Raw genomic sequence first — 22,052 nt, 5'->3', positions numbered from 1 at the left:
TGTAATTGACAGAAACCAAACCCGAGTCCTCTGCAAGAGCAGCAAGTGTTCTTAACTGCTGAGACATCTCTCCAGCTCCAATTTGCCTGTGATTGATCTTTTCCCTGGCTCCCCAAAACTCCCAGCTCAAACATCTAAGCACAGCGGGGCTCCTGCCTGCTCCCAAGCTTCAGCCGTCCTGTCACCCCCTTGTAAAGTATTCCCTCTCCACTCTTCCTTCTGCCTCCCTAACACTCCCTCCACCCCCACACAAGCTGTTTTTCCTTTGTTCAAGCTCGAGCTGGTTAAGCGTGGGCGGGCGTACGGCTGTGAGGTAGTTCGCCTTGCTTGAGAATCTGAGTCTCAACCCTGTGCAATCGACAACAGGAACAACAAAATGAAAAGGACAAAATAAACCACCAGAATGACAAAACACAAAACATCCCTAATAGCAAGAAAAAAAAAAAAAAAAAAAAAAAAAAAAACCCAAAACAACAACAACAAACCAAATGGACTAAGTTTCTGTCATCTCCCAGAAACCTCCCATCACCCTCCTCAGACTGAGTCACGGTGCTCCTCTCCGTCTCAGGTTAGGTAACTCGCTGAGAGGTGATTCAACCCTGTCTCAAGGTATATTGTCCCCATCAGTGAAGAACTCTATGTTTGTTTGTTTGTAATATAGCTTCAGGTATCCCAGACTGGCCCCAACATCATCAAAGTAGCCTAGGATGGCCTTGAACTCCTAATCCTGTTGCCTCCCCCTTAAGAGTGTTGGGACCATCCTTGAATAAAGGCTACCACTTAAATTTAGGTTCTCTATTCATACAGCTCCACCTAGCTTTTAAGGCTCTTTGGTTTCCAGAGGCAGCTAATTCATTCATCCGTGAAGCTGATCTGCAAGGAGGGGACGAGTGCTTGGTGCATTTTCTGGAGGCTGACTGAACTGAAACGCCTTCAATTCGACTAGACGATTTTAAAGCATACCTCAAAGATCGTATCATTTTGCTCCCAGTACTTCTGTATTACGCTCGAAAAGTCAAGAACTCTAACACAGCATCTTGCAAGACAAGACGCGGTTTCCACAGAGACCTGCAGGATATTCCAGCGCTCACTGGTGCGTGCCTCCTCCAATCAAACGCACGCCCTGCTGGGCAAGGGAAGAAAAGCAAGAGCAGCTATCCGCCCAGGATAACTTGGAACTCTGGTAGCAGCCAAACGGGAAGTTCTGCTCAGACACGTGGCTGGCCACAAGTTGGTGGGAACCTGCGGCGCAGACGACCTGGAGGAGCTTCTGCCGCCATGGGGCGATCCCGAAGATGAAGGCGATCCTGAGGATGACGCTGCTCGGGTGGCTGATATTCCTGCCCCCCTGGGGTGTCGCAGGGGCTGAACTAGGTAGGGCTACGGGAAAAACCTGCTTGATCTTCGTTTCCTACTAGGAATTGGGGGTGGGGTCTGGGCTGCTGGGAACCGCTCATAGAACGAGGCTGAAAAAGGAAAGTATCTTAGAGGTTAAAGTACAGAGACTTAGCTATCAAGGCTGTTTGTGTAGCAGCGTTGGTCGACAGAGTTCAAGGGCAGTCTAGGATACACCTTGGTCCACTAGCAAAACCAAACCAAAGAGGCTCCTTGTGCCAGGGGATTTTAGCAGTCGCTAGAAGCAGGACACAGACTTTAACAGCAGGACAGAGAGTTGGCTAAGGATCTAATGCATGAAAGCCAGCCACTGACAGGAAGCAGGTGGCAGAGAAGATCCCCGAACTTCATCGGGACTCTGATGGAAGGCTCAGGTGTAACTGCGGTACAGTGGTTGTTCAAATGAGTGGGTTCCATCTCTGGGACTTCAGCAAAGAAACGCACAAAACATTGCCACCGAGACTGACAAACGGAGCTCCAGTTCCCCAAACCTGTATTGTGGAAGGAGAAAAGCTATTCCTGCAAATTGTCTTTGGTGGCGTCTGCCCACCCCATACATAGATAAATGTAAAACAAAATCAAACCAAACCCCAAAACCCTTAAAAACAAAACCATTAGTTAAAAGCCCATCTTTGTACCGTGGGTAAGTATAGGAACCAGAAAGACAGAAAGAAAGCAGGGAGAAAAAAAAATCAAGACTTCAAGAAACATTCCTTTGGCTGGGACGAAATAATCCAGGTGGTGGTTGTTGTTTTTAAGGTATAGAATTCCAAGGTGACCTTGAAGGCTTTTTTTTTTTTTTTTAATTTAATTTTTTTTTTTTAGACAAGGTCTCACTGTATAGCCCTGGCTAGCCTAGAACTTGCTATGTAAATCAATCTGGCTTTGTATTTAGAGATCCAGCTGCTTCTGTCTCTCAAATGTTGGGTTTGAAGGCTGTGACTGTGTGCACCAGTCAAAAGTTATGCTTGCTTTTTGAATTACAACTCAGAAAAGGAGGTAGGTGTAGTGGGAAAGATTTGCAAGCCACTGCTCAAGGAAGTTTATTGTTTTTACCTTGGTGAGTGTTTTGCCTGCATGTGTGCCTGCTGCCCAGTGGAGGCCAAAAGAGGCAGATGCTGTGGGGCTGGATTTAAAGGCAGTTGTGAGTGCTGGGGAATTGAACCTGAATCCTCTGAAAGCAACTGGTGCTTTTAACCACTGAGCTATCTCTCCAGCCCGTGTGCATATATATATATATATATATATATATATATATATATATATATATTTTACGTAATACCTGTACAACAACTTAGCTTGTAACATATTTTTAATCTCCATTTTACTCAGAAAAACTGAACTTTAGAGAGTAACTAACCCAGGGTCCCAGAGCTGCTGAGTCTGGACCTGAACCCAGGCTGTCCATCTGAGCTCTGCCTATAATGTGGTATTTTGCAGGAATAGCCCACTAAGGAAGACCAGGGGCACTTAACAGTTGTCCAGCACTTTCAGTGATCTTAAACGTGGCATTAGGTTCTTGGAAGACCGTCTCTTTAAAACTTATTTGAGTGCTCACTTGGGCAGCACATATACTAAAATTGAAACGATACAGAGAAGATTAGCATGGCCCCTGCTCAAGGATGACACGCAAATTCGTGAAGCGTTCCATATTTTTTAAAGTTGTAAGAGAGAGAGAAAAAAACTTATTTGAAGGCAAAAAAAATAAAAATCTTGATTTAAAAAAGAAACAAAAAAAAAAAAAAAAACAAAAAAACAAAACAGGGGTCTGGAGAGATGGCTCAGTGGTTAAGAGCACTGACTGTTTTTCCAGAGGTCCTGAGTTCAATTCACAGCAACCACATGGTGGCTCACAACCATCTGTAATGGGATCTGATGCCCTCTTCTGGTGTGTCTGAAGACAGTGACAGTGTGTTCACATACATTTAAAATATATATGTATGTATATTATATGTCTACACACATACATTGTGTGGAGATCAGAGGAGAACTTGGACAAGTTAGTTCTCTCCTTCCACCTTGTGGGTCCCAGGGATAAAATTCAGGCCGTCAGGCTTGGTGGCAACTCCTTTGCTGCTGGATCCCCTGGCTGTACAGATTACACAATCTCACAAAGCTCCCTGGGTTGCCCAGGCTAACCTTGAACCTCTGAGCTCAAGTGGCCCTCCTGACCTCCTTGATAGTCAGGACCTCGGGCACACACCACCACATCTGGCTTCACTGTGTCTGGACATTCCCAGGACAGTGGGTGCTGTTACCGCCACATTCATTTCAGAGGAAGCTTGTGGGAGACGATGCCTGTCTGAGACCCCACAGTCAGGGGTTTCTTCTTCTTCTTTTTTGTTTGTTTGTTTTTTTTTTATGTTGTAAGATGAGTACCCTTCTATGCTTTCCCTAGAACTGTGGATTAATTAAAAAAATTATTTATTTATATGTATAAGATCACCGTGTTTTCTTCAGACACCAGAAGAGGGCATCAGATCCCATTACCACCATGTCGTTGCTGGGATTTGAACTCAGGACCTCTGGAAGAGCAGTCAGTGCTCTTAACCACTGAGCCATTTCTCCAGCCCAATTTTTTCTAAAGACTATCTTTTCTATTTTCTTCAGATTTGCTGAAATTCACACATGTATAACTTTAAAACAGAAAGGAGATTTCCAAAAGAATTCCAGGAGCTAGAGAGACAGCTCAGCAGTTAAGAGCATGTGTTTGCCCTTGCAGAGGAACACAGCTCTGTTCCCAGCACTGATGCTGGGAGGCTCACAATTTCCTGTAACTCCAGCCCCAGGGGATCCCACACCTCTGGCCCCCACAGGCATTTTCGTTCTAGTGGACAAATACTCTTCAATACACATAATTAAAATAACAAAAAGAAGGGCTTGTGGATTTAGCTCAGTTGTTGGGCACTTGCTTAGCAAGGCTGTGGACCTGGGTTTGGTCCTAAACACCCCCCCCGCCCCCCCCCAACAAAAAGAAATCTGTAAGAAAAAAACAAAAAACAGGATTCCATAGCACCTGCAGTGTCTTCAGCATCTTCCTGATGGACAGGACACTGACTATTGCCTAGTTCCTGATCAGACAGCAGTCGCCTCCAAGTTGCGTTGAGCTGTGCGGTCTACCATCCTTACCCAGGAGTTGGGGTGCTGTCCCATCATGCAATCCCTTGTCCTCCCAAGCAGCCTGTGTGTCACACCTCACATCCCTCATTCCCCCAAGTCATGTGATACAGAGGAAGACAAGTCCCACCAGTATGGGTGAGCAATGTTGGGAATGTCCTGAAGGCTGCATGGGGGCTGAGGGAGCATGGCCGCAGCTTCCTCACCCATGAGACACTAACTGGGGAGCTGTTTGGGGGGTGGTTATGTAGTTAGCACAGGAGCAGGAAATGCTAATGTTAGCACCCTCAAGTATTTCATTTTTTTTTATTTTTATATTTTTTTTTAGGTTTTTTGAGGCATGGTTTCTCTGTGTAGTCCTGGCTGTCCTGGGATTCACTCTTGTAGACCAGGCTGGCTTCAGATTCACAGAAATTTGCCCACCTCTGTCTGCCAAAGCTGGGACTAAAAGCATGTGCTACCACTGCCCTGTTTACCTCAAGTCTTAGTTTACAGAGAAGGAATTACAGTTGAGGTGCTTAAAATTTTATTTCATTTATTTACTTGGGATGTGTGCACAGGTAGAACTTACAGAACTCATCTCTCTCCGGCCACCATGTACATCCCTGGGATCGAACGCAGGTGTTCAGTGTTGGCAGCACATGTCTACGTGCTGGGCCATCTTGTCCACCCACGATGTCCTTTAGATCATTGCTGAGTGTCAACAGCAAAGGACTGAAGTTGTAGCAAGGGCATTTTGTGGGTTATACGTGGTGACAGACAGATCATAGAATCTGAGGAGCTAGAATTTTGAAAGAGCCTTGTGTAGTGTTATCATCTTTCACTGAAGGAGACAGGCCTAAGAGAGAATCGAAGGGAGGGGAGGGGAGGGAATGGGGAGGGGAGGGGAGGGGAGGGGAAGGATCGCTTCTAGAGACAGTCTGGCTCTGGCAATGGATCCTAAGGCTGGTGTCTTAGCCCCCACTACTACCCCTATTCCAGGCTTCTCAGGAGAGGACTTTCATCAGTCTCCCTTTTCCCTGGGCTTCTTCATGCTTGCTTTCCCTGTGAAGAAACTGAGGTTCAGCTAGGGAAATCTAGCTGGGTTCGCATCACCACTGCCTGTGTGGATCAGCCTGACTTCATAAACAAAGGTGTATGGCTTCCCTGATTCCAAACATCATTAATCTCCTTTCAAAAAACAACCCCCTGCCTCAGAAAACCTGAGGCCAGTCACTGGTGTGACTTTTACCTTTGGAAACTTACGGGCTGGAGAGATGGCTCAGTGGTTCAGACTGGTCTTCCAGAGGTCCTGAGTTCAATTCCCAGCACCCACATGGTGGCTCACAACCATCTGTAATGGCATCTGATGCCTCTTATGGTATGTCTGAGGACAGCTGCAGTGTACTTGTATATAATAAATAAATAAATCTTTTAAAACAATCATACTTATTTACTTATTTATATGTGCATGCACATATACATGCCATGGGTGGGTGTCAGAGGAACATTTTGGGAATTGGTTCCTTTCTTCCACCATGTGGGTCTTGGAGATTGGTCTCCAGGTCTTCAGGCTTGTTGGCAGGTGCCTCACCTGCTCTGTCTTTTTACTGGTCTAAACCTTCAAAATGAACATGAGATGGCCTATTGGGTCTGGGGACCGAACCAGAATAAGACAACATCAGACTGTCTGTTATCCTCCTTTAAATATGCCTCATTACCTGCTGAGGATAGTCCCAAGGAGACAGGCTGGGTAGGCAGGACCTGTCCTTTCTGCAGGGAGGACTTTCAGACACCCCTCAAAGACTGAATACAAAGTAACTGACTCTTGTCCACCTGCTGCATGCTTATCCCATCTCGCCAGACGCCATCTTCACATACCTCCAAGCTGCTCCCCAGAGACAGCCATCCTTGTCTGTGCAGCTGTGAGCAATACATCTAGAATTCCTATCTACCGAGGTTTGTGCCCTCAGCTTCTCACTGAACTCGATACCAAGTTTACTTATATCCATAATAATTAACTAATAATATTAGCGTGCAATAATGACTCACAAGTAGTAGTCAGCTTGGTTTATTTTTGGATGGTTTGTTTGAGACAGGGCCTTAGAATGTGGCCCTGGCTAGTCTGGAAACCAGTATGTAGATCAGGCTGACCTCTAGTGGTCTTCCTTAGTCTCCCTATTACAGATGTTGGCCACTGCATAAGACAGCAGCTTTCCTTTTTAATAGCTCAAGTGAATAGTCCGTTTCCAAACAGTGGAAGTCTGAATAAGGCATCTGAAGCCTCTGCTCTTGTTTTTTAAGATTTCATTAATTCTGTGTGTGCCTGTGCAAGTGTGTGGAGGCCCAAAGAAAGCATTAGGTGCCTTCTGTCACTCGCTGTCTATTCTTTTGAGACAGGGTCTCTCCTTCAAGTTGGGGATTGTGTCTTCTCACTACTGACAGAGCTGGGGTTACAGTGGTGGGATGTGCAGCTTGGTGTGCTGGCACTAGGTCTAACCATTGAATTATCTCTTTAGCCCCAGGCTGGTCTTGAACTCCTGCTCTTTCTGTCTCTGCCTCCCAATTTCGGGGATAAGAGGTGGGCGTGACTGTGGTTGCTCCCTCCCCCCACTTTCTTATGGTTAATACATCTAAACAGTCAGCTTCCTGGGATCTATAGTTCACGTTACTATAGCACCGTGTGCAGCCTCAGATTCAGAGAGGATGACTTTGAACTTGGGTTTCCTTGTCTCGCAAATAAGTGTAAGAATCCTTACTTCTGGGAGGCGGAGGAGGCACAGGCCTTATTTCCCGGCATTCAGGAGGCAGAGGCAGGCAGATCTCTGAGTTCAAGGCCAGCCTGGGCTACAGAGTGAGTTCCAGGATAGCCAGGACTCCACAGAAAAGCCCAGTCTTAAGACCCCACCCACCTCCTAATCCCCTCAAAAAAGAATCTTTACTTCAACTGCTTAGTGGTGGCACATGCCTTTTGTTCCAGCTACTTGGAATTCTGAATAGGGGAAGGATCACCTGAACTCCTGAGATCTCTCTGTGCAGATTTTTCCCAAAACAAGGCAGTTCGGGGAGGGCTAGAGTTTGATTTACATATGCACTCGAGTGCACACACACACACACACACACACACACACACATCACTCAGAAAGTGCTGGGGCCCCTGGGTGTAGTTTCATTTTTACTAGTTACTGACAACTGGCCTGGCCTTAGCACTAGCTAGGACTTTCTGGAATGAAGAAACTTTCACTGTGGCTAATATCAGAGAGACCAAGTGCTTGTGGTTAATTGAGAAAGATCCTCCTTGAGGCAGGGCAATAACCTCTGCCCGGGTCCTCCGAGGATGCCAGACAGAAGTTGGTATCATCTTGCTGCATTACGCTGGCCAGTTTGGCATAAAACATGGCACAGGCATGAGAAAGCAGATGCCCAGGCACTCAGAAGGTACACTAGCCCATCCATCTGTTGATTAGAACGGGGCACTGAATTCCTTTACCCTGGCTTAGGGTTTTGCTCCTGTAGGAATTGATTCATAGGGGTTGAAATCTGTGGAAAGGTAAATCCCCTCCCGTTAGAAACAAAAATTTTATTTGGGTAAAATATCAAAATGTAGGCTCATACTGTTAACTAGACACCCATCGAAGACAGTAGGGCACTGAGCTGACCACACAGCAATCTCTCTAGAGTCAGAGCCATAAGACACATGATCTCAGGCCTGTTGACCTCTGAACTTTGCCTCCTTATCAGCAAAGTGGACATAATAATCAAACTTTCCTGGGTGTGGGCAGGGCAGCTGTAAATCACACGGGAGGAGTAACAATTTGCTTAATCAGTCATTCATATCTTAGTGTGAGCAAGTTTTAGGTCCTTTCCAAAAATCAGGCATAGGTCAGGAGAGGCAGGCAAGGCCTCCCCCCCCCCCCCCTCAAGCTCTTAAGAGTACCTGGAGAAGTTTAGGACCGAGAGGCGCCAGGGCCTGTTTTGGTTCCACATTCACGTTCTGGCCCCAGCCTCAGGCTCAGATTCCTGTGGGGAAGGATGCGGGCTTTTCATTCTGAGTTTGAGGAGGTGGAGGAGGAAGTTACATCGGCGGTGGAGGTTGAGGTAATCCCCAGGCTTCTCTCTATGTCAGCCCAGAACACAGGATGCAGGGCAGAGGCTGGACCTACTTTCGATTTGCAGTCATGGAGAACTGGGCGTGGCGGTCCACCCGTAGTTCTAGCACTTGGGAGACTGACGAAGAAGGATCTTGGGCTCAAAGCTAGCTTTGTCTCACAGAGACAGAGAGACAGAGAGAGAGAGAGAGAGAAAGAGACTGGTTATCCAGCTCCATGCTCCACCTTGCTGGCTTCTATTTCCTTTTTCTGTGTTACACCAGATTCCTTTGGTTTGGAGCAAAATCCTGTCAACCATTGCAACAAACATGACTCCCACAGTGCATGCTGATGTCCCAAATCTGTATGGTTGTGAGCACACCCGTGTGAGGAGCACATCTGTGTGAGGAGCACTGTCCATCAGACATTCCATCCTCCTCTGCTTTGATCTTCTCTCATTTCCACACATACTCCCCAGGGTTTCAAGGTCTCCCAACTCATTTGGGTGTAAGCCTTCTCCCCCAGGTCAGATTTTTATTTTTATTTTCTAATATCTCATAGGGGTATGCAGGGTCTGGATCTAGCGATAGAGTCGCTGAGTGACTGAGCTTGCCCTAGGCCATACAGCTCCTAGATGGATCCAGAGTCTGAGTGTTTAAACCTATACACTTTTCTCACCTTAACCAGCACCTGGCTCGGCACTTTGAGGGTCATGTGGCCCCATCCCTCATGCAGCTGCTGTGGGTACAGGGATGGGCAATGGTAAGAACCTGGACAAAAAGCCACTGGCTGGGCAGAGCCGGTCGTAGAACTTTTTCTTGAAACTTGGTGTCCAGAGGAGTCTGTTTATCTCAGGGCTTCTTCCTCAGTCAGCATTGAGGGAGGTTCTCTTTTTCCCACAGGGAGGTTCTGGCACATCTCTGACCTGCACCTGGACCCCAACTATACCGTATCCAAAGACCCCCTCCAGGTGTGCCCGTCAGCCGGCTCCCAGCCTGTGCCGAATGCTGGCCCCTGGGGTGACTACCTCTGTGATTCTCCTTGGGCCCTTATCAACTTCTCCATCTATGCCATGAAGGAGCTCGAACCAAAGCCAGACTTCATTTTCTGGACAGGGTAAGTGCAGTCTTATTTACATACGAGCCGGGCCCCTCACCTCCTCAGTCTCCTTTAATCCTCATCTCAGGTGAACACCTAGGACTTAGAGAACTTGGCCAGTCAGCCTGCTGCTTGCTCAGTCCCGGGGTAGACCCTGGGGAACTGAGATGGCAGAGACAGGGACTGGTCTTCTGAGGGCTTTCAGGCTTCCAGAGGATCCAGCTGAGCCCAGTGACCATAACTTTCCAGCCAGCAGAGCAACCTGTGGGGGTGTGGGAATTGCACAGGGCAACTGACCAGCACGGCAGGATTGGGGGAGCACTTCCTACCGGATGTGGTGTCCCGGGTGTGAGGATAGGTATGAGGACCTCATGGCTCCAGGTGCTCCCTCTGCCAGTCTCAGTGATGATTCTAGGAGCTGGGATGAAACCCATGATGTTCTTGACTGTTCCTCACTATGAAGTGGGAGTGGCCACGCCATGGGCCCAGTGCAGGAGGAAAGGCTAACCTTCTTAAGGATAAGCTCCACATGGCAATGTTTCAGGAGGACCTGGACAATCCTCAGTTTCTTTGTTTTGGTGGCAGGTGCTGGGGGTGGGGTGCTGTTTCAAAAAAGGGTCTCTCTACATAGCCCTGGCTGTTCTGGAATGCTCTTTGTAGACCAGGCAGGTCAGAGATCTGCCTGCCTCTGCCTCTGGAGTGCTGGGACTAAAGTCATGTGCCACCACTACCCAGTCTTGGGCCCAGTAATCAGTAGAATCCTTCGAGGGGGTCTTGCTTGGGGGGAAGAGTTCTGATACCTCTGAGGAAGGGCCCTAAAAACTGTAGAACACTTTGAAATACAGATTCTGGGAAATCTGTGATTCTTCCCCAGGGACAGCATTTTTCTAGAAGCTTCTAGGAGCTTGCAGATCTGAATGACACTGGACAAGATGACTTCTAGGGTTCTTTATAGCTCTTGTGTTATAAAGACATCTCCCAGAGAGCTGCAGATGTTTTATTTTTATTCAGTTTATATGACTCTAGGGTTACGTACCCGTCATTATCCATTTTACAGATGAGCCAATAGCAGCTCAGACAGGCTACCAACCTCTCAGGGTTTCACAGCCAGCATGGAAATGACAGCATGGGTTTTACTTCTGTCCTGCCTGGCTGCACTGTGCCTTGTCTCTCCTGGTCATGTGGATGGATGTGTGGGGCCATATCTACAGCTTTCTGGTCACTCGCTGTCATCTCTTTCTCCTGTGCCTGTCCCAACCATCTCACCGATGTTTTACAGGGATGACACACCACACGTCTCCAATGAGAGGCTAGGGGAGGCAGCTGTGCTGGCAATTGTGGAGCGCCTGACCAACCTCATCCAGGAGGTTTTTCCAGGTAGGACTCGCTGTCTGATTGCCAGTGTTCCCTGTTCCCTGGGGGGCCTGGCATGGGATATGGCAGCGTTAGGAGCACTGGAGTAAGGACCTTTGCTGACAACAGTGGCTGCTTCCAGGTTTCCAATGCTTGGCAGCCAGTGTTTCTTACCTTTCGCACAATCGCCCTGTGGCAACACAGGCAGCCGCTAAAGAGTTGGTTGACATTTGTGTGTCTCACACTCTTCTCTGATGTCAGACTTACATGTCACGGTGTGTACAGTTACACACAGGTGTCCCTGGACAAGCCTCACTCGGGCTGACACAGGGCCTTGTGTCCTGCCCTGACACTAGTGTTGGTATCTGTTGTCCTCACACCATCTGGGAGATGCCAGCCAAGTGCTGTCGCTCAGAGCTTCTTAAGCATTTCAAGCAAGGCTGAGTGGGCAGGGAATGGGAGTGTGTGAGCCACCCTAAGGGACATGACAGGGAAAAGAGGGTCTGTGTGCCCCAGCTATTGGCCCTTGAAGACGGTTTTAAATGGGCCACGCAAAGCACAAGGTCCCGGGGGCTGAATCAGGCCCACAGGCTGCCAACTGGGAACCTGAGATAGCGGCCTATCAGTATCCAGTTCCTTCTGTTCCTTCTAAAGGTCATAGTCATGGCCCCCCGGGACCCACATACTTAGAATCATGATGCTAAGAATAATCAACAGCTATATATATATTGAGTGCTAAGTACCAGGAACTGCTCTAAGAATTTGGCAGACTTCAGTGCATCCATTGTCATGACAACCGCAGACAGGAGCTATTATAATTTTCCTAATGAGTCTTGGCATCAAGTCAGGGTCATGTGGCAAGCGTGAGGCTCTATGCTCGCATCTGAGCACTGCTCTGGTTCCTGTGGTTTTCTCCCTTGACATAAAGCAGCATCTGCAAAGACTCCTGGATCTGTCGAGCTTTATCTGTCTCTGCCCGGCAAGTTTCACAAAGTTAGGGCTTGTTCCTTTTCCAGCAGAGGTCGCTACTTAGGATCCAAATGGGCTATTGACCCACCCACAGTTACAATATTATTACCCACAATGCAGTTAGGGAGTGGTGGCTCAGGAGTCACTTTCTAGTGATGAATTCAGACTCATAACCAACCCTGAGCCTTTGCTGTAGAGGGCCTGCCTGCCGTGCACAGTCCCTGGGTGTGAGAAGGAAGGGCCGACCTGGGGAGTTTTGCTTGTCCAGTTATGGTGCTCCTATATTTCCTACCATCGCATGGCACATTAGTCTCGCCTCTCTAGTGTGTCAGAGAGGCCGAGAACGTAGGTGGACAAGGCAGGACCAGAAAGGCAGCAGCCGAACAGACCTTAAAGTTTACTCTGCCATCAGCTAGGCGATCCCTTCAGCAACTGTTTTCTGCTTGTGCAAATGGGGAAATGGTGACGCCTGCTCTATGGCTTTGTTCTGAGGATTATTAGTAATTTATCCAGTCATTCGGTCAATCAGCAGATTCTTCCTGAGCTACGACTGTGGAAAGTGGGGACATTTGATGAAGAGGGAAGGTCAAGCCTTCACACAGCCTTTGCTTATGGTGGGAGCTGGCCCACAGTAGCAGCAGACAGTGTAAACTTTTATTATTATTATTATTATCATTATTAGTTTTTTGAGACAGACTCTTTCTTATGTAGCCCGATTGACCTAGAACTAGCTCTGTAGACCAGGCTGGCCCCCACCTCACAGGGATCTGCCTGCCTGTGCCTCCCAAGTTCTGGGATCAAAGGTGTGTAGCTTTTTCTAAGAATTTCTATTGTTGTGGTTCATTGTTAAATAGTTACTGGGCAACTAGAGCATGCCAGACACAGAGACTAAACAAAAGCAGCAGTGAGTCTGAGGTGCTGTAGCAGCCCTATATAGTACTTAGTAGGAGGCAGAGGATGCAGAGTTCAAGGTCAGCCTGGGCTTCACAGTGAGACTGTATATGTCTCAGAAAAGAACAAAACAAACAAAACATAACCCACCACAACTCTCAACATAAAAAGCAAGCATGAGGCTGTCTCAAAGGAGGCTGTCTCTAGGGCTCCCCTATACCTCAATCTTATCCATAGGCCACTTGAAGGCGGGATTTTCCGGCTCTCTTCTCCCCACCTCTGTTACTCTTCCCACAGCGCACAGACTTCACATACCCGACTGTTCCCTGTCTATTGCACTGCTGTGTCTGGATCTGAGAGCCTGGCCCAGCTCCATGCTGCCATATGGCAGGTTTGCAATAGAATATTTATTGATTCACCTGAATGAGGGGAAATCCTAAGGCCTCATGAGGTGTGCCAGACCTCCTCCCAGAAGCAAGAGAATCTGTCAATGACAAGAACGCCAGTGGCTAATCAATCACCATAAGGAATTGCTTTTCCCCCTTATCATCTGAGGGGCCTCTTTTCGAAAGGGTCAGCATAGTCCCTGCTACGATAGGGTTGGGAAATGGGAGTCAGGCAGCTGATGGCTCTTCCTTCCCCATTCTAAGTGATGCTCTGCCAGATGTTTTCTGATGGGGTTTTCTGCCTATCTTTGCTTTTCTCTTCCTTGTTCTCTCTCTTCCCCTCTGGCTCTGAGGGCCTGTGACTGCTGAAGATGCTGGATGCTTTTGCATATTTCCTTAACGTTTCTTCTTTTTCTTTCAGATACTAAAGTCTACGCTGCTCTGGGAAATCATGACTTTCACCCTAAGAACCAGTTCCCAGCACAGAGCAACAGCATCTACAATCAGGTGGCAGAACTGTGGAGACCCTGGCTCAGTAACGAATCCTTCGCTCTCTTCAAAGAAGGTATTAATGACGCTTGTAACCCTACAGGCATATTCTGTATGTCAGGCAGGGTCTGACCCAGTTTCATCTTCACAGTAAGCCCTGAGATAGGTACAGACTTTATCCCCATTTTACAGAACAAAAGAATGAGTCAGAGGTCACACGGCTTGGCAGTGGATTTGAGAACAGAATCTAGGACGGCTCCCCAACCCTGTACCTAACTCATAGCAGTAAAGGTGCTCCTACACCAGCAGGTGCCAGGCACTATCCACAGTGCCCTACTGGACTCGCCTAGCAACCCTAGGACACTCCAGAATCTTCAGCTCAAGCATCTCCGGCCCTTGTAGTCTGGCTGGTGGGCTCCTTGTCCCGCAGAGCTGTTCTGTTCCTACAAAAGCAGGTGTGGCTGGTTTTGCTACTTTGTAGGTTCTTTTTCCCACCCTTTATCTCCCGTTTTTACCCTCTAACACTAGATAGGAGAGTAGAGGGGGAGAGGGGAATTAAGAAAACCCCTGAATCTAATGTCTTTCCTTTTGTTTCATCTTTTGATCATGGCTACTAGCAAACCGCAACAAACCTCCCTCAATGACCAACAACTGCTGATACTGACTCTTGGGAAGCTGGGATTGAAAAGTTCCCAGCATTCCAAACATCACACAATGGCCGAAATTACTTTTTCAGCTGGCAAAACCATGCTTCTGTTAGCGCATGGGGCAAATCATAGCTGCTGTAGACAGTCTGAAGCAGCCCTACATCCATAACACCTGGGATTAAGATGGAAGTACATTCTTACAATATTTCTGTGTTGTTTTGTTGTTGTTTGTTTGTTTTCTTCTATACAGATCTCTCTGTGTAGTCCTGGCTGACCTGAACCTACTCTGTAGATTGGGCTGGCCTCGAACTCACAGAGATTGGCCTGCCTCTGCCTCCTGAGTCCTAGGCTTAAAGGCCTGTGCCACCACTGCCTAGCTATTACTATGTTTTGCTTTTATTTTTTAAAGAAGCCAAAATTCCAGAATTCTCACTACAAGTAGGGTGTTTAGCAGTGTCTCTGACCTCAGACTGCTAGATGCCAGTAGCATCTTTAGTGTGACTACAAAATGTGTCTCTGAACATTGACAGATGTCCCTTGGGGGCCACATTGCTCAGTTGAGAATGATTGGTATAGAGATATAGCTAGTTCAACATTTTCCTGACTGCCGTCTTCCCTATCCCTGGTCTCCCATTGCTAGGATTCCTTTGGACAAACCATAGCACAGCAGGCATGGGAGCCGCTTGTTGATTTTGCCTAAATAAGTCAGCTTCTGGGGCGATGGAGGAGAGGCAGCAGTGGATAGAGACCACACATCATTTTAGCCCACTATCCAGATGAGGAATAATGAACAGAGAGGTGAAGTAACTTTCCCAGGTTGCACAGCTAAATGAATGGTAGAGACAGGATTAGAACTCGGCTTCAGAACCTTTTGCTCTTATTCCTAGATGGTCCTCCTATGGGAAGGGAGGGCGCCAGGGAAAGAGGTCAGAATGTGAGGTGCAGGGTGGCTGAGGCACGCCCACTTCAGGCTCTTCCTGACTATGACCTCCTAGGTGCCTTCTATTCTGAGAAGTTGCCGGGTCCCAGCAGGGCAGGGCGAGTCGTGGTCCTCAACACCAATCTGTACTACAGCAGCAATGAGCAGACAGCCGGCATGGCCGACCCTGGTCAGCAGCTCCGGTGGTTGGGAGATGTCCTGAACAATGCATCTCGGGATGGGGAGATGGTAAGCACTCCTGCTTCTTCCTGTGCACCCGGATACTTCCTGATAGAAATCTTCCACCAGGCGCAGACTTACAACCCCACTCTCACATCCCTGAGAGACCTACAGCAGCCTAGTCCCAGAAGAGGCTTCGTCTCACCACAGCCACCCTGTGAGTTGAGGCCCTGAAGCACACTGCATGTCTTAGGGCTTCAAAGGGCTGTGATGGTCTCATCCCACAGTAAGCAAGAGCCTAGAACCCCAGTGTCCTTGCTCCAAGGTCCAGTGTCTTTCCGTCGTTACCACATTCATAGCAGTAGTGCGTACTGTGTCCCCAAGGAGGTGCCTGGATGTTAGGGGCGTCCATCTTGTCTGACTGGCATAATGGCTCCTGTGTGAGTCCATGCATCACCCGGCAGACCCCAGGAGGACTCCGTGGCTGGTGCTTGTGAACGCTCATCATGCCGACAGCAGACACGCAGAGCTTTGGACAGACTCCCCCCTCTTTTAATTTGGTAGCAAGCTCCACCAGGTGGAAATTCTTCCAAACGAGAAACTTGAAGCTCAGAGAGATGACATGCAGCTGGTGTCCTAGCTGAAGTTAGAGGCCAAAGCTCATGCATGCCCTTTAATTTTAATATATGCTCTTGCGCTGGAGAGTTGGCTCAGGAGGTTAAGAGGTCCTGAGTTTAATTCCCAGCAACTACATGGTGACTCACAATCATCTGTAATGGAATCTGATGTCTTCTTCTGGCACACAGGTGTACATGCAGATAGAGCACTCTTACTGAATACATACACACACACACACACACACACACACACACACATATGCGTGTGTATCTGTCTTGTCTGACATATATACACACTCAGGCTGGCCTTGAACTCCCAGAGTTCTGCCTGCCTCTGCCTTCCAAGTGTTGGGACTGAAGGTGTGAGTCACTACCCCTGGCTAAGCACATGCTCTTAATTCTGCCCCACCCCCGTCTACATTTTGCAATGGTGGCCAAGTGCCCAGTTGCCTTGGGGAACATAAAACACAAATGCATATGACCACGTAGTGTTCTCACACAGCCACGGAGGATCAGGCCTAGTTCTGGGAGCCAAGGAGCCCTCTCTGAAGGATCAGGAAGTGTTTGTGGATGGTGTGTTGCGGGGCTACGCTGAGAGGGACGGCTTGGACAGGTTTTGGAAGGTGGTGATGGCTGGAAAGAGCATCTCTGATCTGTTTCCTGCAGGTGTACATTATTGGCCACGTACCCCCAGGGTTCTTTGAGAAGACACAGAACAAGGCCTGGTTCCGAGAGAGCTTCAATGAGGAGTATCTGAAGGTGATCCAGAAACACCATCACGTCATAGCAGGGCAGTTCTTTGGACACCACCATACTGACAGCTTCCGGATGTTTTATGATAACACAGGTACCCATAGGTACCCATCCTGATGTTTTATGGTAACACAGGTACCCATCCTGAGGGAACTGGTCTCCTGTCAGCCTCTTCTTTCCTTACCCCTTTCAGCCTGCTGTCTTTTCCCCCTAAAGGTGCCCCCATAAGCGTCATGTTCCTCACACCTGGGGTCACCCCGTGGAAGACCACATTACCTGGAGTGGTCGATGGGGCCAACAATCCAGCGATCCGCATTTTTGAGTACGATCGAGCCACACTCAACTTGAAGGTTAGGAGTCTGTGTCTGCTGGGTTGGGAGAATCTAAGCCTCTCACCACCTTTCCTAACCCTCAGCTAACTTGCTACTAGCCACTGAGCCTTGCACGATGTCTTAGTCAGGGTTTCATTGCTGTGAAGAGACACCATGACCAAGGCAACTCTTCTAAAGGACAACAGTTAATTGGGGCTGGCTTACGGTTTCAGAAGTTAAGTCCATTTATCATCATGGTGGGAGGCATGGCAGAGTCCAGGCAGACATGGTGCTGGAGGAAGAGCTGAAAATTCTACAGCTTGACTGGAAGGTGCGGGAGACTCTCTTCCACACTTAGACAGAGCTTGAGCAGGAACATAGGAACACACTTTCTCCAACAAGGCCACACCCATTCAAACAAGGCCACACCCATTCAAATAAGGCCACACCCATCCAAACAAAGGCCACACCCATTCAAACAAAGCCACACCTATCCAAACAAGGTCACACTTCCTAACAGTGCCTCTTCCCTTAGCCAGCCATATCTAAACCACCGTGGAAAGTGGAATCTTGGTTAGAACCTTAGTTGTTGGACACCTGCCACCAAATCAGGTTTACTCCTCCCCCAAGCCTTTCCTTGTATTGGGTTACTAAGACTGCCTGATCTCCCTGCTGCCATATCCAGAAGGGATTGGTCTTCCTAAAACACGGGACTTCATTTTGCCTCTCTGCGGCTCACAAACCTTAAAGATCTCCTGAGTGCCCTCAAGATAGAAATGTCTCTCCTGAGGCTGGTATGGAAGACTTCTCACAGTCTGAGTTCAAGCCCATTGCCCCCCTCCATTCACCAGCTAGCACCCAGACCCTAACCCCGTGAACACTTCTTCACCTCCTAGGATGTGCTGGGATTGTTGAAATGGCAAAAGAGATACTACTTCAACAGAATGTACTAAGCACAGGCCACATGCCACGCCCTGTTCAAAGCTTAGGAGTTGCAAAACCAAACAACAGAATAACCACTGTCCTGTGCCAAAATCCCTACAGGAGGAAGACAGTAAATAAATAAGTGAAACTTAACCTGGGAGACAGGAAAGGCAGGGTAGTAGCTGGGCCTGCAGGCATGGGACTGTACTGCCAGGTACTTGGGAGGCTGAGGCACAGGGCTGAAATTTAAAGCCAGTCTGGACCACATAGTGAATTCAAGACCAAGAGACAAGGTCTGGATCTGAAGAGCTGGGGACAGAAACGCAAACTGATCTGATTCACAGTTTCACAAAATCAGACTGTTGTGACTAAGGTCTGGGATGTAAGGACACCAGCTGCCAGAGGGTGGTGGCTGGGGCCAGGCTGCCAAGAAGCATCAGAGCCTGAAGGTATTTCAGAGGCTGAGGAGCCAGATTTGTTGGCAGATGCTTGGTGCAGCCTTTCTTTTTTAATTAAAAAAAAAAAAAAGATGTATTTATTTTATGTATATTCATACACTGTAGCTATCTCTCTTCAGACACATCAGAAGAGGGCATCAAATCTCATCACAGATGGTTGTGAGTCACCATGTGGTTTCTAGGAATTGAACTTGGGACCTCTGGAAGAACAGCCAGTGCTCTTAACCACTGAGCCATCTCCCCATCCCCATCTTTTTAAATTTTAATGCTTATTTATTGGTGTTTTGCCCTCATGTATGTCTATGTGAGGGTGTCAGATCCCCTGGAACTGGATTTACAGACAGTTGTGAGCTGCCATGTGGGAATTGAACCCAGGTCTTTGCTGGTTCTTTTAGCATTGAGCCATCTCACCAGCCCTGATACATCCTTTCTGCCTCTGTCTCCAGAGTGCTGGAATTACAGCTATGAGCCACAGTGCCCTGCTTGGTGTGGGGGATAGGGGTGGGAAGGGTGAGCTAGGATATAAACTAGGTTCCTCAGTTGTGTAACAGTGCCCTTGGGAGGCATAGCTCAGTGGTTAACAGTATATCCTGTTCTTGCAGAACACTCAAGTTCAGTCCCTGGCACCCACATTAGTCAGCTCACAACTGCCTGTAGATCTAGTTCCAGAGAATCTGACACCTTCCTCTGGCCTCTGTGGGTTCCTGTACACTTGTGCATATACTCTACCTCGAAAAATTAAAAAGCAAAGTGTAGTTAGGTCCTGGTTCTTCCTTCCAACCCCTTGCTCCCAGAAATAATACTCAGACTCAAGACATATTTACAAATACGTGGGCTGTATAGCTAGGCCCTTCTCTGACTAGATATAACCTAAATTAACCCATTTTAAAAATGTTTTAAAAAGATTTATTAATTATATTATATATAAGTACACTGTAGCTGTCTTCAGACACATCAGAAGAGGACATCGTATTCCATTACAGATGGTTGTGAGCCACCATGTGGTTGCTGGGAATTGAACTCAGAACCTCTGGAAGAGCAATCAGTGCTCTAACCACTGAGCCATCTCTCCAGCCTTAACCCATTTATTTTAATCAACATTCTGCCACATGGATGGTTACCTGTGTTTAGGTACCATGTGACTTGTCTCCTAATACCTTCCTCTGTCGAACCTCCTGAGCTTGTCTCTATCCCAGAATTCTTTCTTTGTTGACCCACCTTTTATTCCACCCTTTCCTATAGGCCGTAGATTAATAACACACAAGATACTCTCTTTACATAAAGTAAATGTTTAAAAAGTACTCTTAAACACAAAACCATCTCTTTTGCTCAAGTCTGAGGAATAGAAAAAAAAACCGTGTGTGTGTGCATGTGTGTGCATGTGTGTGTGTGCATGTCTGTGTACAACTGTGTGTACGAGTGTGTGTGTGTGTGTGTGTGTAAGACTTGACAAGGTTAGTTCTTACCTTCTATCATGCCTTCCGTTTTGCGGTTCCATCTTGCTGGCGCCAGGCCTGGGGATTTTTAAGAGTCTATCCACTGACTACTGCTTCCCCCATACACCGGAAGTTACAGCACAGAGAGGACTTGGTGCAACAATGCCATGTGCCTGGCACATGTAGCTCCCACCCATCCACCCAGCCCCTCTTACCTGTCTGTCTGAGGGCACTGCTGAGTCCTAGAGGATCTTGTTTGAACTGGAAACCCTTATCAGCCACAATTCTTTAACATCAGCCACCCCGCCGCCCCCACTGCCACCATTTTTATTCCCCTTCACTCTGAGAAGATTTCCTGAGCATTAGAGCTTCTGTGAAGAGTGTGTGGTGCCTGCCAGTTTGGCAGGACAGGAAACATACACAGAAACATACATATAGTGAGGTCCTATTCTGGATCCTAATCCTACCCCGCCCCAGAATGCTTGCTGCTTGCACACTCTGAGAAGGCCACATTACTTCGCAACGCTGTGATTGCAATACCAACATCACTATTTCTAGAGCGTACCACACTTTATTCTGTTGGGGAAGGCATGGCAGAGTTAACGGTGGCGAAGGGCATGGCATGTATCAGGGACCCCTCATATCGCCAGGGTGCAGGATCCAGAACCAGCTTCAGTGGTGTCCTTTTGCCGCCTAAAAATTCCACGCCACCTAAAAACCAACCACCTAAAAATTCCACAGCCAACCAAAGTAGTGCTACCAGTTGGGGGAACAAACATTCAGAATGCGCCAGTGGGGTTACTTCAGATTCAAACCATGTCTTCACCAGTAGAATGGGGGTTCGGATGCAGTTACCTTATTGGAACCAGACACAGGGTAACAAACAGCAGCTGTTCGATCCACCTGGAGAAAGAGCCTGGGGATAGGTTGGGTTGTGGGTAGAAGTAATCAACTGCTCGTCGCTGACATACCCTGTGCCTCTAATCCAGGACATGGTGACCTACTTCTTGAACCTGAGGCAGGCTAATGTACAAGAGACCCCACGGTGGGAACAGGAATACCGCCTGACAGAGGCCTACCAGGTGCAGGATGCCAGCGCCAGCTCCATGCACACGGCACTGACCCGCATCGCCAGTGAGCAGCACGTCCTGCAACGTTATTACATCTATAACTCGGTCAGCTACAACCATTTGCCCTGTGAGGACATCTGCCGTACGGAGCATGTTTGTGCTATACAACACGTGGCGTTCAACACTTATGCCACCTGCTTGCATGGTCTTGGTGCCAAGTTGGTGCCTGGTTTCCTGCTCGTACTGACTCTGCTGCCAAGCCTGCACGTATTGGAGGTGCTGTGACTGTAGGTACTGGCAGCCCACCCTCTTACTTGATTCATCCTTCTCCAAGTAAAATTGGGCAACATTACAGGATGCAGAGAGAGAGAGAGAGAGAGAGAGAGAGAGAGATGAACTTTGCCATCAGTCTGTGGAGAGGAAAGTGGGATGGGACATTTGGACTCACCAGAGAGGGCGCTAAGAAGCACATTTCTTCCAAGTTTCACGTTTTATCCACAAAACTTGTTTGTGGTACATGTCTTGGCGCATTATTTCCTTTAATACAAACATATCAAAGTACCATGCACTTGATCATCACAGTAAAGTGAGCCGGCAGGAAGATGGGGCCCTGGAGATTCTGTGCTTTTGATGTGAACCGGGAACCCACGTGGTCTGCAAAATCCCCTGGTCCTTTTAAATAAAAGACTTTTCTGATTTGGTTTCGCGACAGTGCAACCGTGAGGGATCATGGCTACGGCTCGGACTCTGGGCTCTAGTTTTGTGGCCACTCGAGTTAACTTGAGCTACAAAAACAGAATCCAAACCAGTAGAAGCCGGGCTCTGGACGGGGTGGGCTGGGGGCGGGGCCTGGGGGGCGGGGTCGCGGGCTCGCTCCGCCCCGGACGGAGCGAGATGGGGGAAGTTCCGCCCAGCAGCCCGGCCTCCAGGGAGGACTGTCCCGCCCCCTTCCTGCTTGACCACCCGGGCTGG

General features: G+C 48.2%; 1 protein-coding gene across 1 annotated transcript; it reads left to right on the top strand.

The window, feature by feature from the left end:
- Positions 1–1,248: 1,248 nt before the first annotated feature.
- SMPDL3B (sphingomyelin phosphodiesterase acid like 3B) lies at positions 1,249–21,683 on the top strand. The gene is made up of 8 exons (XM_080920612.1): positions 1,249–1,374; positions 9,482–9,695; positions 10,957–11,054; positions 13,698–13,841; positions 15,408–15,580; positions 16,795–16,975; positions 17,098–17,231; positions 21,000–21,683. The coding sequence occupies exons 1-8, from the start codon at positions 1,296–1,298 to the stop codon at positions 21,363–21,365; spliced, it is 1,389 nt and encodes a 462-aa protein (XP_080776738.1). The 5' UTR covers positions 1,249–1,295; the 3' UTR covers positions 21,366–21,683.
- Positions 21,684–22,052: the final 369 nt, after the last annotated feature.

The sequence above is a fragment of the Micromys minutus genome (assembly GCF_963924665.1).
Source record: "Micromys minutus genome assembly, chromosome: 9".
In the NCBI taxonomy this organism is placed as follows: Eukaryota; Metazoa; Chordata; class Mammalia; order Rodentia; family Muridae; genus Micromys; species Micromys minutus.
This window is presented reverse-complemented; position numbering and strand designations above follow the sequence as displayed.

Excerpts from the sequence above, each read along its gene's own strand:
- SMPDL3B (XM_080920612.1), top strand. The coding sequence starts at position 1,296 with ATGAAGGCGATCCTGAGGATGACGCTGCTCGGGTGGCTGATATTCCTG. Across the intron at positions 11,055-13,697 it reads CATCCAGGAGGTTTTTCCAG|ATACTAAAGTCTACGCTGCT; the intron begins GTAGGACTCGCT and ends TTTTTCTTTCAG. Across the intron at positions 15,581-16,794 it reads CATCTCGGGATGGGGAGATG|GTGTACATTATTGGCCACGT; the intron begins GTAAGCACTCCT and ends TGTTTCCTGCAG.